At 56.5% G+C, this 13509-nt stretch overlaps 1 protein-coding gene across 7 annotated transcripts in view; it reads left to right on the top strand.

The window, feature by feature from the left end:
• The window catches only part of RTEL1 (regulator of telomere elongation helicase 1), a 30979-nt gene that overhangs the window by 4628 nt on the left and 12842 nt on the right, over window positions 1–13509 (top strand). For 6 of the 7 annotated variants that reach the window (XM_049868856.1, XM_049868854.1, XM_049868855.1 and 3 more), the window contains exons 7-14: window positions 2547–2622; window positions 3508–3592; window positions 5164–5229; window positions 6167–6320; window positions 8065–8103; window positions 8213–8288; window positions 10295–10392; window positions 11148–11203. In XM_049868856.1, the coding sequence (XP_049724813.1) occupies window positions 2547–2622; window positions 3508–3592; window positions 5164–5229; window positions 6167–6320; window positions 8065–8103; window positions 8213–8288; window positions 10295–10392; window positions 11148–11203 (650 nt within the window). Of the gene's footprint in view, window positions 1–2546; window positions 2623–3507; window positions 3593–4001; window positions 4907–5163; window positions 5230–6166; window positions 6321–8064; window positions 8104–8212; window positions 8289–10294; window positions 10393–11147; window positions 11204–13509 lie in introns of those variants that run through there. The other variant, XM_049868857.1, reaches the window with a different exon arrangement.

Here is a 13509-nt window from a genome sequence, read left to right as displayed (position 1 = left end):
CAGACTTGTATGGGTCGGAGTGCCCTCTGTGCTTTCTGCCTCCAGGACTGGGGGCTGCCAACCTGAGAGCGAGGGGGCTCAGGGGATGCTGCCTGGAAGCTCTGAGGTGTGCTCCTGGAGGTCCCATGTGCCTGGAGGTCCCCTGCGCCTGGAGATTCCATGTGCCTGGAGGTCCCCTGCACCTGGAGGCCTGGCCACATGTGTCCTCTGGCTGGGCCATCTGCTCAACAGATGCTTGCTGAGGACCCACAGGTGCAGGTCTGTGCTGGTGCAGAGCCCCTCCTAGGAGCCTGCCAGCCCTCAGGCATCCCTGTGCCCTGCAGGGGCAGACAAGGCAGCATTGCCTCACAACTGGCTCAGGACCCAGGCCTCCCTAGACGCAGAGGTAGGGACCATGGGGCCGGCATTGCCCCATAGCCTACTGGGAAGCACATTCCTCCCTACTGTTTTGTTGGGTGGGGTCTTGGTCAGGTGGCACTGAAGATTCCTTGGCAGTCCAGCCTGCCAGGCAGTTGTCGTCAAGGAGCAAGCCCTGCACCAGGACAGCCGTCTGCTTCTGTGGCCCCCTGGCAGCTGACCCAGTGGCAGGCAGGGCCACTGTTGGACCCCACTCAGTGGCCAAGTCGGAGTATCTCTGCCTTATCACCTGTGTTGAGCCTGAGATGTTCTCTCTCTCTTGCCTCTGCCACTCGCTTGCACAGCCCTGGACATCGCGCTTGTGTGATAGAGGGAAACTGAGCCTGCTTCTGTCCATGGTTTTGGCAAAGGGGGTCAAGGGGAAGGTACCCCATAGACAGTGTGTCCAGGGGGCCTTGAGCCACCCCAGCCCTCACTGCAGTGACCTTGAGCAAGGAGTGGCCAAGCAGCTGGGAGAAGAGGTGCAGGTGCAGGCTGGAGACGGGCTTGTGGCAGACCCCTGGGTTCCAGACCTCATCACAGTCCCCACACCCCAGGCCTCCATCTCTCCCTACCCAGGCTACGTCCTGGAAGCCACAGACCCATCTGTAGACCACCCACTCTGCTCTGACTTCTTTTGCTGCCCATCTGCTGGGAGGGGTGGGGGCTCCTTGGGGCTCCCTTCCTCATTGATCCTTGCGTCTCAGCAGCCTCCCCTCCCAGCAACAGGAAGTGGGGGGTGGGAAGTGGGCAGAGACCCCAGGGTAGGGCGTGCCCTTGAAGAGAGAGAGACAGTGGTGAAACCTGCCTGACTGGGCCCTGAGGGGGCCTGAGGGTGGGGGTGTACAAGGGCCTGGGAGATAGGAGTTGCAAGCAAGGGCCTTCTATGCAGGCTTGAGGCCTTCCAAAACCCCTTCTCACCCCTCTCCTTGGTGCTGCTGCTCCTCACTGCCCCCTTACCCTTCTCACTCTTCTCTGCTCGCCCCCCACCCCATGTCCTCCTCCTCGCCCTTCAGCCCTCTGCCCAGCTAGGTGTGTGGCTCTCCAGCATGCCATTGGCCCGTGGTTGCTATGGTGCAGCTGAAGATGGCCTGTCCTCCTCCCGTCCCCCGCATTCCCCCCAGGCATACTGGCTCTAGCAGCAGGGTCAGGCTGTGGTGGGGCATTGCTGGGACTCCAGGCATACTGGCTCTAGCAGCAGGGTCAGGCTGTGGTGGGGCATTGCTGGGACTGCAGGCTGAGTGCAGCCTGGGCTCAGCGTGGGGCCGTGCCTTAGTCCTGCCCCTGGGTCCTCCCCAATGTGGCTTCCCCTGCACCTTAAAACAGACTCTGGTCCTGCCTGCTGGAGTAGCTGTGTCTTAAGCAGCCCCCAGCTTTGGTGGCTTTCTTTCCTTTTCTCCTTTTTAAGTTATGAAACTAATGGTTGCCCAGAATTAAAAAGTATAAGTGGTTCCGAGGTATATGTGGGGCCAGGAAGAGGCAGGACAGCCTCTTCCTCCTGGAGGCAGTGAGGGTCCCAGTCCCGGTTCTTGGAGGCTGCACTGAGCTGGCTTGGCTTTAGAGGAATCTGGGTGTGTTTTAGATGACGGGGAAGCTGAGAGAGAAGGGAGAGAGGGGCTGACTCCCTGCCAGCCTGCTGTAGGAGATGTGGCCACGGCCGCTGAGGCCTGGAAGCAGCAGGGTGTGTGGGTCACCGCCTGAGCATCTGAAGGTGGCAGTGGCAGGCTGGGGGCTGCCCACCCACCCCATCCCCCCATCCCAAGAGGGCTGGGTGAGGTGGTCGCTCCTATACTGTCCAGGACTGTCTCAGTGGAAGGAGATGGGTGGCCCTGGGAAGAGGATGTCCTGGTCCCTCATTGCCGGGTTGGGGTCTGTTACTGACGCTCACCTTCAGTCGTGGGTGCCCATCCTGGATACAGGGCAGACTCCTGGGGCCTTTGTGTGCTGGCTCTGCCTAGGTCCAGACCACAGGGCAGTCATTTTCCTCTGGTCTTGTCCACAGCTGGCTGGACATGCCACTCCTGCCCTGAGGGAAAGGTCTTGGGGTGGCCATACTCAGTGCTTGCCACGGAGGAGCCCTTCCGTCCTGGTGACCCCCTCAGGGTGAGGGGTGCCCCAAGTGTATGTTGACTCTTACCCTGTATCCCCAGAGAAAAGTCTGGAAGAGGTGCTGGTCACCCCCATCCTGGACATCGAGGACCTGGTCAAGAGTGGGAGCAGGCACAAGTATGGATGCTGCTGGACCCTGAGACCCTCCCCTACCCCCCTGCTATGTGGGGGCCTTATGGGCTGGCTGGGCTTGGGTCACCCCACCTTTCATGGTGGATTTTCTCCTGGGTGTGCTGAGGCTCGGGGGGACTGTCTTTTCTTTCCTTTTTCCCCTTTTATTAAAGTATGATTCTGTTAACTGCTCACTATAAAAAAATGTAAGTGATTCTGAGATATAGAAATAAAAACGGGATTCCCCCCTTCCTGGCCCTCAGCCCCACCCCCCAGGCAGCCACAGTCACTTGTGGGATGGGTCCTTATACAGAGGGTGGGGCCTCTGTGCGGGGTGGGTCCTAGAAGAAACACGAGTTTTGTTTCAGCGCAAGGCAAGGCGGTGGTGTGCTTCTTGCTCTACAACTTGCATTTTTCCTGTCCCCCTTGGAGCTTTAGCCTGGCCTGGTTCTCTAAGGACAGTCAGTCAGTGACCTTTTTTGTAACTTTGGGAATTCAACTTGTGATAAGAAAGACTTTCTTATCTCAAAGGGAAGAATTTATGCATCTTTTCTAGTGCTTTTTTTCTGATTAGCTAATATATCTAGAAGTAGGTTGAGTTTTTTGTTTTTGTAGATTTCAGAAATAGGTGACACATACACATGGTTGAACATTCAAGAGGTATGACCCCCACTTTGTCCCCCAGCCCCCCCCCCCAGGCCCATGGTTGCAGGGTGGCCTTTTGACTGTGGATGGGCGACCGAGCCACATTGAGGCAGCTGATTCGTCATGACCTTACCCCTGGCATGCCTGGCCTGTCTCACTCCGCTTGCCCCGTGGCCTGTGGGCACCTGAGGCAGCGGTTCCTGTGTGTGGCCTTAACATACCTTATGTCTCTGCCCTCATCCCCAGGGTTTGCCCATATTACCTTTCTCGGAACCTGAAGCAGCAAGCCGACATTATCTTTATGCCGTATAATTACTTGTTGGACCCCAAGGTAAGGGATCAGCCTGTATGTGATGAGTTCTGCCATCACGGGAGGTGTTCCTGGGCTCAGGAGGCCTTGGAGCCTCTGCCTGGCTCAGGGTGAGCAGGGGCTTGGAGCTGGCTGCACAGCTGTGGACAGCCGGGTCATTGTGTGAGCTCTCAGTGTGGGCAGGCCGTGGGGGCGAGGATTCTGGTGGGACAGCAGGCAGTAATCAAGAAGCACACAAGTCAATGAAAGAGAATGGAGCAGAGCCGGCCAGGGGGTGGGCCTCTGTGGGGAGGACACTCTAGGAGGGGTCTTGGAGCTTGGAATGGCAGAGCAGCTGTCTGGGACAGTGGTGGCACGCACCGGAGCAGGGGGGTGCCTGACCATTTGAAGAGTCAGAAAGGAGGTGGGAAGCCTGGTGCAGAGTGGACAGGAGGAGAGTGGGGGAGTGAGGGCAGAGGGCTAGATAGTGGCCACAGCCAGTGAGGGCAGCCATGGCGATGGAGAGCGGTGGTCAAACTCAGGCCGTAGAGTGACAGGGTTCACTGGTGCTTTTAACCCAGATGCCCATGAGAACCTGAGAGAGGTTCAGAAACACCCAAGCCTGGCCCTGCCCAGAACAGTTGCACTGTAGAGTCTGTGAGCTGCTTCTAAAGTTGATGTGGAAATGCAAAAAGTGTAGAAGCCAAGGCTATTTTGAAAGAGCCACGTTGAAGGGCTCCCCCCCAAATCCATGGCTCTTTGTGGGGCAACAGCCATCAGGATGGTGGGGTCCCAGCGGGGGCTATGCATCCATCTAACCCATACATGCATGGTGAGTGGCTTTTGAAAGACATGCCACTGTCATTTTGTGGGGCAAGGTGAGTCTTAAAAAAAATGGTGCTGGCACAGCTGGATATCCATTTGGAAAAACGAACCTCAGACCTTACTCACTCTCTGTAGATCTAAAAGCTGAAACTGTAGAAAACATAGGGGAACCTTTGCAACCTTGGGATGGGCAAAGATTTCTTAGCTAGGACCCTAAAGGCACTAACCATAAGGAAAAAAAATTGATAAATTGGGCTTGATTAAAATTTAAAACTTGCCTTTTTGAGAGTTAGGAAAATGAAGAAAATTAGAAGAAGAGTTGCAGGAAGGCAAGAAGTGCCCCTGGTACATTTGTCTTTCAAAGGACAGGTACCTGGGATATGTGAAGTGCTTGTACACTGTGGCTAATGCCACTTACGCCTGGGGAAAGAGCTGAGCCACCAGTCCCAGGAAACACGGATTACAGCCACAGGGAGCTAGCCATCTATGCCTGTCTGCTTGGCTGCCTTAGAAAGACCTAGATGCCAGGTGGTGAGCGAGGGTGTGGAGCAGCTGGGAGTGTCGGCGGTGCCTGAGTTCCCACTCCCCCAGCTGGCCTCCTGTGTGTGTGTGTGTGTGTGTGTGTGTGTGTGTGTGTGTGTGTGTGTGTGTATGTCTCGGTTTCCCTCTCTCCCTCGTCCTGTGAGGGGGCCTGTTACCTCAGTTTCCCTTCAGTCTCCTGCTCCCTCCCAGGACGGGGTGATGCCTCTGCCTATCGGGCTTCAGCTCCTTCCTTCCTCTCCATGTAGAGCCGCAGGGCACACAGCGTTGACCTAAAGGGGACGGTGGTGATCTTTGACGAAGCTCACAATGTGGTGAGTCCAGCCCCTCCTCCTCAGCTTCTTTGTGAGGGTTTGCCCGACCTTTCTGGAAGATCCTTGTCCAGGCCCTGAGGCCCTGGGCTGTAGGGACACAGGGACCTGAGGACCTTTGTTGTCCTGCCTTTTATCCCATAAGATGGTCTCCATCTCATGACCGCTTCCTCCTGTGCCCGAGGTCCACGTGCTGGCCCCGTTTCCACACAAAAGCCACTGAACAGACCCTTTTCCTTTGGGCTGGTGGGTTCCACCCTGGTCTTGACCCCATCATAGGGTGCTGACAGGCCCAGCTTTCCTCCTGTGGTTCCAGCAGCATCCCATCTCCTGTCTGTCCTCTGGCAACCCACTGACAAAGGCAGCTTCTAGGTGCCGGCCTGCCGCCTGCCCTGGCCTGGCTGCAATAGGTTCCTCTCCTCGGGCTGGATGGGCCTGGGGAGGGTTCTTCCTCACCACGCATACACCCTCCAGCCCTCCAGCTCCTGTGATGGAGGAGCTGGAGGAAGGGCCTGGGGGGCTCAGGGCTCTCTGCCACAGGGCTGGCGGCCTGGGATGGGTGGCCATTGATGGCGGTGGCTCCTGCTGTTCCAGCCCATGTTGCCGTGGAGGATGATGGGCCCCACGTTCCAGGTCTTTTGATTTTTGAGAGAAGCCAGAAATCTAGATTTTAACGGGAAATTACCAATTATGAAATGTTGACAACTCAGAATAATTTTTAAACACTGATGTTGGTCTGACAGAGCATGTTTCCTGGGCCAAAGGCAGCAAGGCCCACAGCTGGCTAGTGAGTGCCACTGGCTTTAGAAGCTGTCAGGATGCAGCTCTGGGGATGGACAGGCTCTCAGCTTTCTTTTTTGGCCGCGTGCATGCCCCTGCTTCTGGAATCTATGTACCTGCTCCTGTCTGTGCTATGACACGGGTGTCTCTGGGCTCTCAGGAGAAGATGTGTGAGGAATCAGCATCCTTCGACCTGACCCCCCATGACTTGGCTTCTGGACTGGACGTCATAGACCAGGTTCTGGAGGACCAGACCAAGGCTGCAAAGCAGCGCGAGCTCTACCTGGAGCCTGACGTGGGCCTGGCTGGCTCGGGTGAGTTCACTGCCATGGAGAGGGCCCACAGATCAGGGAGGGGCTGTTGTCCCATTATTCCAGCACTTTCCAGAGGCCTTTACTCCTTTCTCACCTGGTTGGCACCCAGCTGGTATCGATTTGCCCTCTACTTTTTAAAACTGAAACATGAAGCATGTTAATCTTGAAGATATTTTATAAATAGCTACGAGTCTGTTGTTTATCCATAACTTTCTGTTTTCACGGATTCTTTTCCATCGTTGTCTGTAGGTGTGTTTTAGCAGTGGAAATTATGGAACTGGTAGAAACCTTTCCATGGGTGTGGGTTAATCTCTGTGTCTTCTGCGTGGTCTTTGTAATGGCTAACAAGAGGCTCATGGTTGCTCAACCGTAACATTTGTCCGTGGGAGTTTCAACTTCAGTTGTTGCAAGTTTTTCACTTTGATAGATAAAGCTGTGTGGACACCTTCAGATGGCCGCCTGTTTTCTTCTGCTGGATCATTCACTGGGATGTGTGACCGCCAGGGCGTGAACAGCATCAGCTTCCCTCATTGCCTTCACGCATCACAGCCACTCTCCACCCAGCTGTCCCAGGCGGCTGCTCCTGCTGCTGCGTGGTGTCCTGACCACCTTGGGTGCATCCACTGCCTGTGTGTGTGGACAGGGCTTGTAGGCTTGGTGTTTGTCTGCTTAGCATAGTGCCTCTGAGAGGTTCTGTTTCAGGCTTTCTTAACATTCTTAAAACTCCAGACCTGTGTTCGTGTGGGCTATATCGATAGTTACTATGTTAGACATGAAAAGAATTATAAAAGATTTGGAAGTGAGTATGGCGAGAATTTGTCTGGCTTACTTTGGACACATCATCAGGAGGGACCAGTTGTTGAAGAAGGACACGGAGCTTGGTAAAGTAGGGGGCCAGCGAAAAAGAGGGGGATCCTTGGAGAAGGCATCATGCTCAGTATAGTAGGGGGCCAGTGAAAAAGAGGGAGACCCTTGGAAAAGGACATCATGCTTGGTAAAGTAGGGGGTCAGCAAAAAAGCGGGAGACCCTCGGTGAGATGGACTGGACACAGTGGCTGCAACAATGGACTCAAACACAGCCATGATTGTAAGAATGGTGCAGGACTAGGCGGCGTTTTTTTCTGTTGGACGGAAGATCACTGTTTTAGTTCCCTAATGCTGCTATGACAAAAAAACCACGAGTGGGTGGCTTTAACAAACATTGATTTTCTCACGGTTGAGGAGGATAGAAGTCTGAATTCAGGGTGCTGGCTCTAGGGGAAGGCCTTCTCTCTCTTTCAGCTCTGGGGTAAGGTCCTTGTCTCTTTAGCTTCTGTTCCTGAATACAGACTTCTAGCCTCCTAAATTGTGAGGAAATAAATTTGTTTATTCCTTGGCTATCTCCATGTGGCTTGGTATCTGTCTTCCCCTATCTCTGCTTGCTCCTCTTGCTTGATCAGTCTGTTCTTTTTATATCTCAAAAGAGAGGGATTTAAGACACACATTACACCGGTACTGCCTCGTTAACATGACAAAATGCATCTCCAAATGGGATTACATCTACGGGTATAGGGATTAGGATTTACAACACATGTTTTTGGGGGACACAATTCAATCTGTAACAGTTGCCATGAGTTGGAGATGGCACCTACAATGTCTCTTACTCTGTTCCCTTCCTCCCACACTGGGAACCCCGGGTCTCAAGCACTGGGGTTGGTAGGACACAGTGATCACTACTGCACGTCCACTGCTTTCTCTCGCTTAGGGCTGAACATGGAGCTCGAAGATATCGCGAAGCTGAAGAGTGAGTGCTGTTCCTGGTTCCTGCCTGGGCTGGGCAAAGGGCTCCTGGTAGCCCAACCTGCTTGGTCTGCTGGCTGGGGCCTGCCCTGATGACTGCCTCTTGCCCGTAGCGATTCTGCTTCACTTGGAAGGGGCCATTGATGCCATTGAGCTGCCAGGAGACAGTGGCGTCACCAAGCCGGGGAGGTGAGAGACAGGCAGCTGACCCCCTGACCCCAGGGACTGTCTGGAGCTAGAGATGGGTGGCAGGTAGCTGCGTGCGCCTGCCCACCTGCTCCTAGCAACCCCCTCTCCTGTCCCGGGGGTCACCACACCAGTTGTGTCTGTTAAATGCTTTAGAACCACGAGGGGTTGCCAACTTGTTACTTTGGCACTGACGGTATTGGGGACAACACAGTGAACTCACACATAGCGCTTACACACATGCTTACACCCAGTTCACACAGCACACAACACTCACACACAGCGCTCACACAGCACGTAGCTCACACACAGCTCATATAGTGCCCACACAAAGGTCACACAGAGCTCACACAGCTCACACAGAGCTCACACAGCTCACACAGAGCTCACACAGCTCACACAGAGCTCACACACAGCTCACACAGTTCACACTCCACACGTGCACAATGCTCACACAGCACACAATGCTCACACACAGCTCACACACAGCTCATAGAGCTCACACACAGCTCACTCATACAGCACGCACAGCTCACACACAGCACACAGCTCACAGAGCACACCACACAGAGCTCACACACAGAACTCACAGCACACACAGTTCACACCCAGTGCTCACACAGCACACAGTGCTCACACAGAGCTCACACACAGGACACAGAGCTTACGTACAGCATACACACACAGCACACACACAGCCTACAGCACACACAGCTCACACAGCACACACACAGCTCACACACAGCACACACCTCACATAGCACATAGCTCACACACAGAACTCACAGCACACACAGTTCACACCCAGCGCTCACACAGCACACAGTGCTCACACAGAGCTCACACACAGGACAAAGAGCTTACGTACAGCATACACACACAACACACAGCTCACACACAGAGCCTACAGCACACACAGCACACACACACAGCTCACACAGCTCACACAGCTTACTCATATAGCACACACAGCTCACACAGAGCACACAGCTCACACAGAGCACACACACAGCTCACATATTACATACACAGCTCACACACAGAACTCACAGCACACACAGTTCACACCCAGTGCTCACACAGCACACAGTGCTCACACAGAGCTCACACACAGGACACAGAGCTTACATACAGCATACACACATAGCACACAGCTCACACAGCACACACAGCTCACATGACACAGCACACACAGAGCTCACATACAGCATGCACACAGTACCCACACAGCTCACATACAGCACCCACACAGCTCCCATACAGCACCCACACAGCACCCATACACAGCTCACACACAGCACCCACACACAGCTCACACAGCACACACAGTGCACTGGAGCCCCCTTCTCCTGACTCCAGTCCGGGCCCTTGTTTGCTGTGAAATCGCCTCCACCACATGACTCTAGGTCTCTGGTGCCCTCTTGCTCCAACGGTCGTTGCTACCACCTCAGCCTGTTTCTCAGGACCTGCTGTGGCCAGATGCCCAGAGCATCTTCAGGGCTCCCGACACCGGTAGCCAATGCCATGGTCTGACTCTCCTGAGGCCCGCCTAGCTGGGGTCCTGGCCAGGTCTGTGGGCTGCAGGGCCGTGTCCTTGGGCTCCGGCTGCCTCCCTCTCACTGAGCTGCTTTCCCCTCCTGAGCTTGACTTCTGAGGTTCTGGCCTGGCTTTCAGCCTCTGGCCTGCCTGCCCCGCCAGGTGCCCCGCTCCCGTGGGTCGCCCACCAACCCTGTTCTGCAGACATAGCAGGGCTTTGCTTGCATTTCCTCCTGGGGCTCCCACTCCGGCTCTTTTGAAAGCCTACCCTGCTGAGACCCAGCACCCCCAGGACGCCCCTGACAACCACTTGGCCCATCCTTCTCCTCTGGCCCCCTCATCCACTCCTCCCCTCCTGAGGCCCCGACAGAGGCCTGGCCTCCAGCCCAGAGCTGGGTCGCTGAGCGCTGGTTACGGCCTCTGGTCTCTGCAGTGCTGGCTGCTTGGCCTGAGCCCCCATCCCCTCTCGGTAGCTATATCTTCGAGCTGTTTGCCGAAGCCCAGATCACGCTTCAGACCAAGGGCTGCATCCTGGACTCACTGGACCAGGTCATCCAGCACCTGGCAGGCCGTGAGTCACCCTGCCCCACCCCTGTGGAAGGATGCCCTACGGGGCTGTGTTAGACCCAGCAGAAAGTGTCTCCCAGATACACTGGAGGCAGAGGAAGGGTCCCACCCTGAACTGAGCTGCTGCGTGTGGCTGCTCGTGCCCCTTACTGCCAGCACTTGGGCCGCCTTTCCGTGTGGACCCTTCCTGCTCACGTCAGGCTGGCATATGTCATCACTTTTCTGATAGTGATGTCAAGGCTTCAGTACCACGTGGCCGTGCCATTGCGGGTTCCGTGTGGCGCTTTGTCATTCGGGGTACCTCCTCATACCTGCCTCCCAGCCTGCCCACTGCAAGGGTATGTAGCTGAGGCATATGGAGTCCAATAGCATGGGCATGGCTGGCCTCCCCGCACCTCCTCTGTCATGAGTCAGCAGGCGCTCCTGACAAGCATGGCTCTCCCAGAGGCTCGTTCCCCCCGGACACTTGGCCTCATGTGCGTTGGGCTCTGGGGATAGGGTGGCTATAGCGTTCCCAGGCTGATATGACCACAGAGCTACTTCAGTCTCCTGAGCCCCTTGAGCTGACCCATGCTCCCGGGACAGCAGACCTTTCTCGGACGTGTCCTGTGTACATCCCTGGCCAGGATATGCACAGGGCCTGGTGTGTGTGCCATGCTCACTCTCTGGGGACAGGGATCCAGCTCTGTGGCCAGCTGGGCTGGGGTTCAGGTGCCTGGCTGGTTGTGCGGCGTAGTCACCTGTACCACTGCACTCCAGGTGCCGGGGTATTCACCAACACGGCAGGACTGCAGAAGCTCACAGACATCATCCAGGTAAGGCTGTCCACCAGGATGTGCTTCCCTCCCAGTGGGGCAGGCAGGCGGGGTTGTCGCAGAGTCTGGATTGGCGGCAGCACACAGGCTCCAACGCCACAGGCTCCACGTTAGTAACCCAGCTGGTTTCCTGTCGCCTTGGGAGCCTACACAGGCCTCAGTACAGCTCTGTACTCTACTGTACCTCAGTACAGCCAGGGCTGCCCAGCTGTGGGGGCTGGCACATTGCCAACCCTGCCCACCTGTTTGCAGAACTGGCTGAAGCAGCTTTTGGGCTTGTCCCTCTGGCATCCCAGCTGTGCGAATGGCCCCACCTTTTCTTAGCGTAATCTCCTGAAGCAGCTCCTCAGAGGATAGGCAGGTGCCATGGCTTCATGAGCTTGTCCCAGAAAGAGAACAGCCTCTTGGTCATGCCGTTCACCCTGTCACTGCATGTCTGGGGGTGACCTGGCACATGTTGAGGGGCACACAGGGTGCCCAGGCAGAGCTGTGGCTACACTGCGTGGGGGCCGCCATCGCCTGGGAGTTTGGAGTCAGCAAGGGTGGTCAGCGCCCCCAGACCTGGGGCGGGCGGGGGCAGCTGTAGGGTCACAGAGTCCCTCTTGGGGGACTTATGGAGCTATGCTTCCAGAGAGGCCTCAGTCCTTCTCTGTTACCTGCTCTGTGGTTGCTGTGCTGTCGGGACACAGGAGGAGTGGGGCCAGTGTGCAGTGCCACGGGCCTGGGGAGGGTGAGCGCCTCCTTCCCAGCAGCGGCTCCATGTGTCAGAGCAGACCTTGGTGGAGGGCGGAAGGGGCTGGGGTGAGTCTGGCAGCAAAGGATCAGGCTGCAGGTGGCTTCAATTGTCTGAGCCTCAGTTTCCTCATCTGTGCAGTAGGGACTTGTGCTGGGCATGCCAGTGTGGCCAGTGTCATGGTGGGAGGTGGAGTGCCCGGCCACCTTGGTGTCTGGTGGGCTGGGCTCTATCCTCTCACTCTTCTCCCAGGGGATGCTTCCCCCGCTCCACCCCAGTGACAGCCCCTTTGGCTGAAGGCTTCTATCTGCCCACCCCATGGGGTCCAGTTGAGCTGTCCTGCTCTGGGGTGTTCTTGGCTTCTAGAACAGGAGGGGCTGCCCCTGCAGTGGGCCCTGCCTGCCATCTCCTCCTGCGCTCCCGGTGAGCAGGCCCATGAGTCAGCCTGGCTGTGGGGGCAAGCGGCCCATGGTGGGGTGAGAGGGCCGGATGCAGCCCCTCCCCCGGGGTGTAGCTCCAGGTGCCAGGTGTGCAGGAACTGCCTCAAGTGCGGGAAGCAGGCTGCTCCCGCCTTCAAACCCCTTCCGGCCTGACTCAGCCCTCCCTCCCTGCAGCTGCAGCGCTGAGGCGGAAGCGTGAGGAAGTGCTTGCTCATCCAACAGCAAGTCATCGCGCGCCCCTCCCATTGGGCTGAGGGCGTGGTGAGCGTAGGTGGGGACTGCCCTCAGAGGCCAGGTGAGGGCGGCAGGCCCGGCAGAGGGTCCCTGAGAGGCTGAGTGGTCAGCTCTCCCCGCCTGACCCCCACTGACTGCTGAGCATCAGCGTATGAGGAGGCTGCCTGCCTCTCCCTGCCCAACACACATACACACACACAGACTTGTTTCTCCCTTCACAGGCAAGTGCAGGGCTGTTCTCAGTCACTTGGGGCCAGGAGGGTTCTCCCTCCCTCCCCACACGGTGTCCACAGGCCCTGGCTGGTACTGCTGGTGCCTCTGCGTGGCCTCTGCTTCTCTGCGTTGTGACACTGAGGTCATTGTAAATGACTCTGGGACTGCCCTCCCTGACGTAGCCTGTCGGGGCAGCAGTGGGTGGACACCTTCAGACACACTCTGAGCTCAGACACGCATGTGGGAACATGCTAAAGAAGGAGTGAGTGTGGGCTTCTTTAAATGTTTCCCCCACCCAGTGGTCTCTGAGACACAAAATTGTGGAGTTGGCAAACGGGGCAGATTAGGAGCAAACATTGTTCATGTCCAAAATGAACCAAGACCATGCTGGGAGAGAAGCGCGCACCAAGGGTGCACACGCACTGACGAGACTACGCCGGGAGGGGAGCACGACCAAGGTACACACGCAGTGATGAGACTACGCCGGGAGGGGAGCATACACCAAGGGTGCACACGCACTGACAAGAGGCGTTACAGGCTAGAGTGTGTGGAGAGAAACGCACCGAGGCATGAGCTCCACTGATCAGCCCAGGCCAGACGCTGGTACTCTTGGTGCTGTGGCAGTGCAGTCACAGTGCTGGCTGTGGCTTCTCACACTGGCTATAGGGGCTTGCACCAAGGACGTG

Source organism: Elephas maximus, chromosome 25 (assembly GCF_024166365.1).
Source record: "Elephas maximus indicus isolate mEleMax1 chromosome 25, mEleMax1 primary haplotype, whole genome shotgun sequence".
In the NCBI taxonomy this organism is placed as follows: Eukaryota; Metazoa; Chordata; class Mammalia; order Proboscidea; family Elephantidae; genus Elephas; species Elephas maximus.
This window is presented reverse-complemented; position numbering and strand designations above follow the sequence as displayed.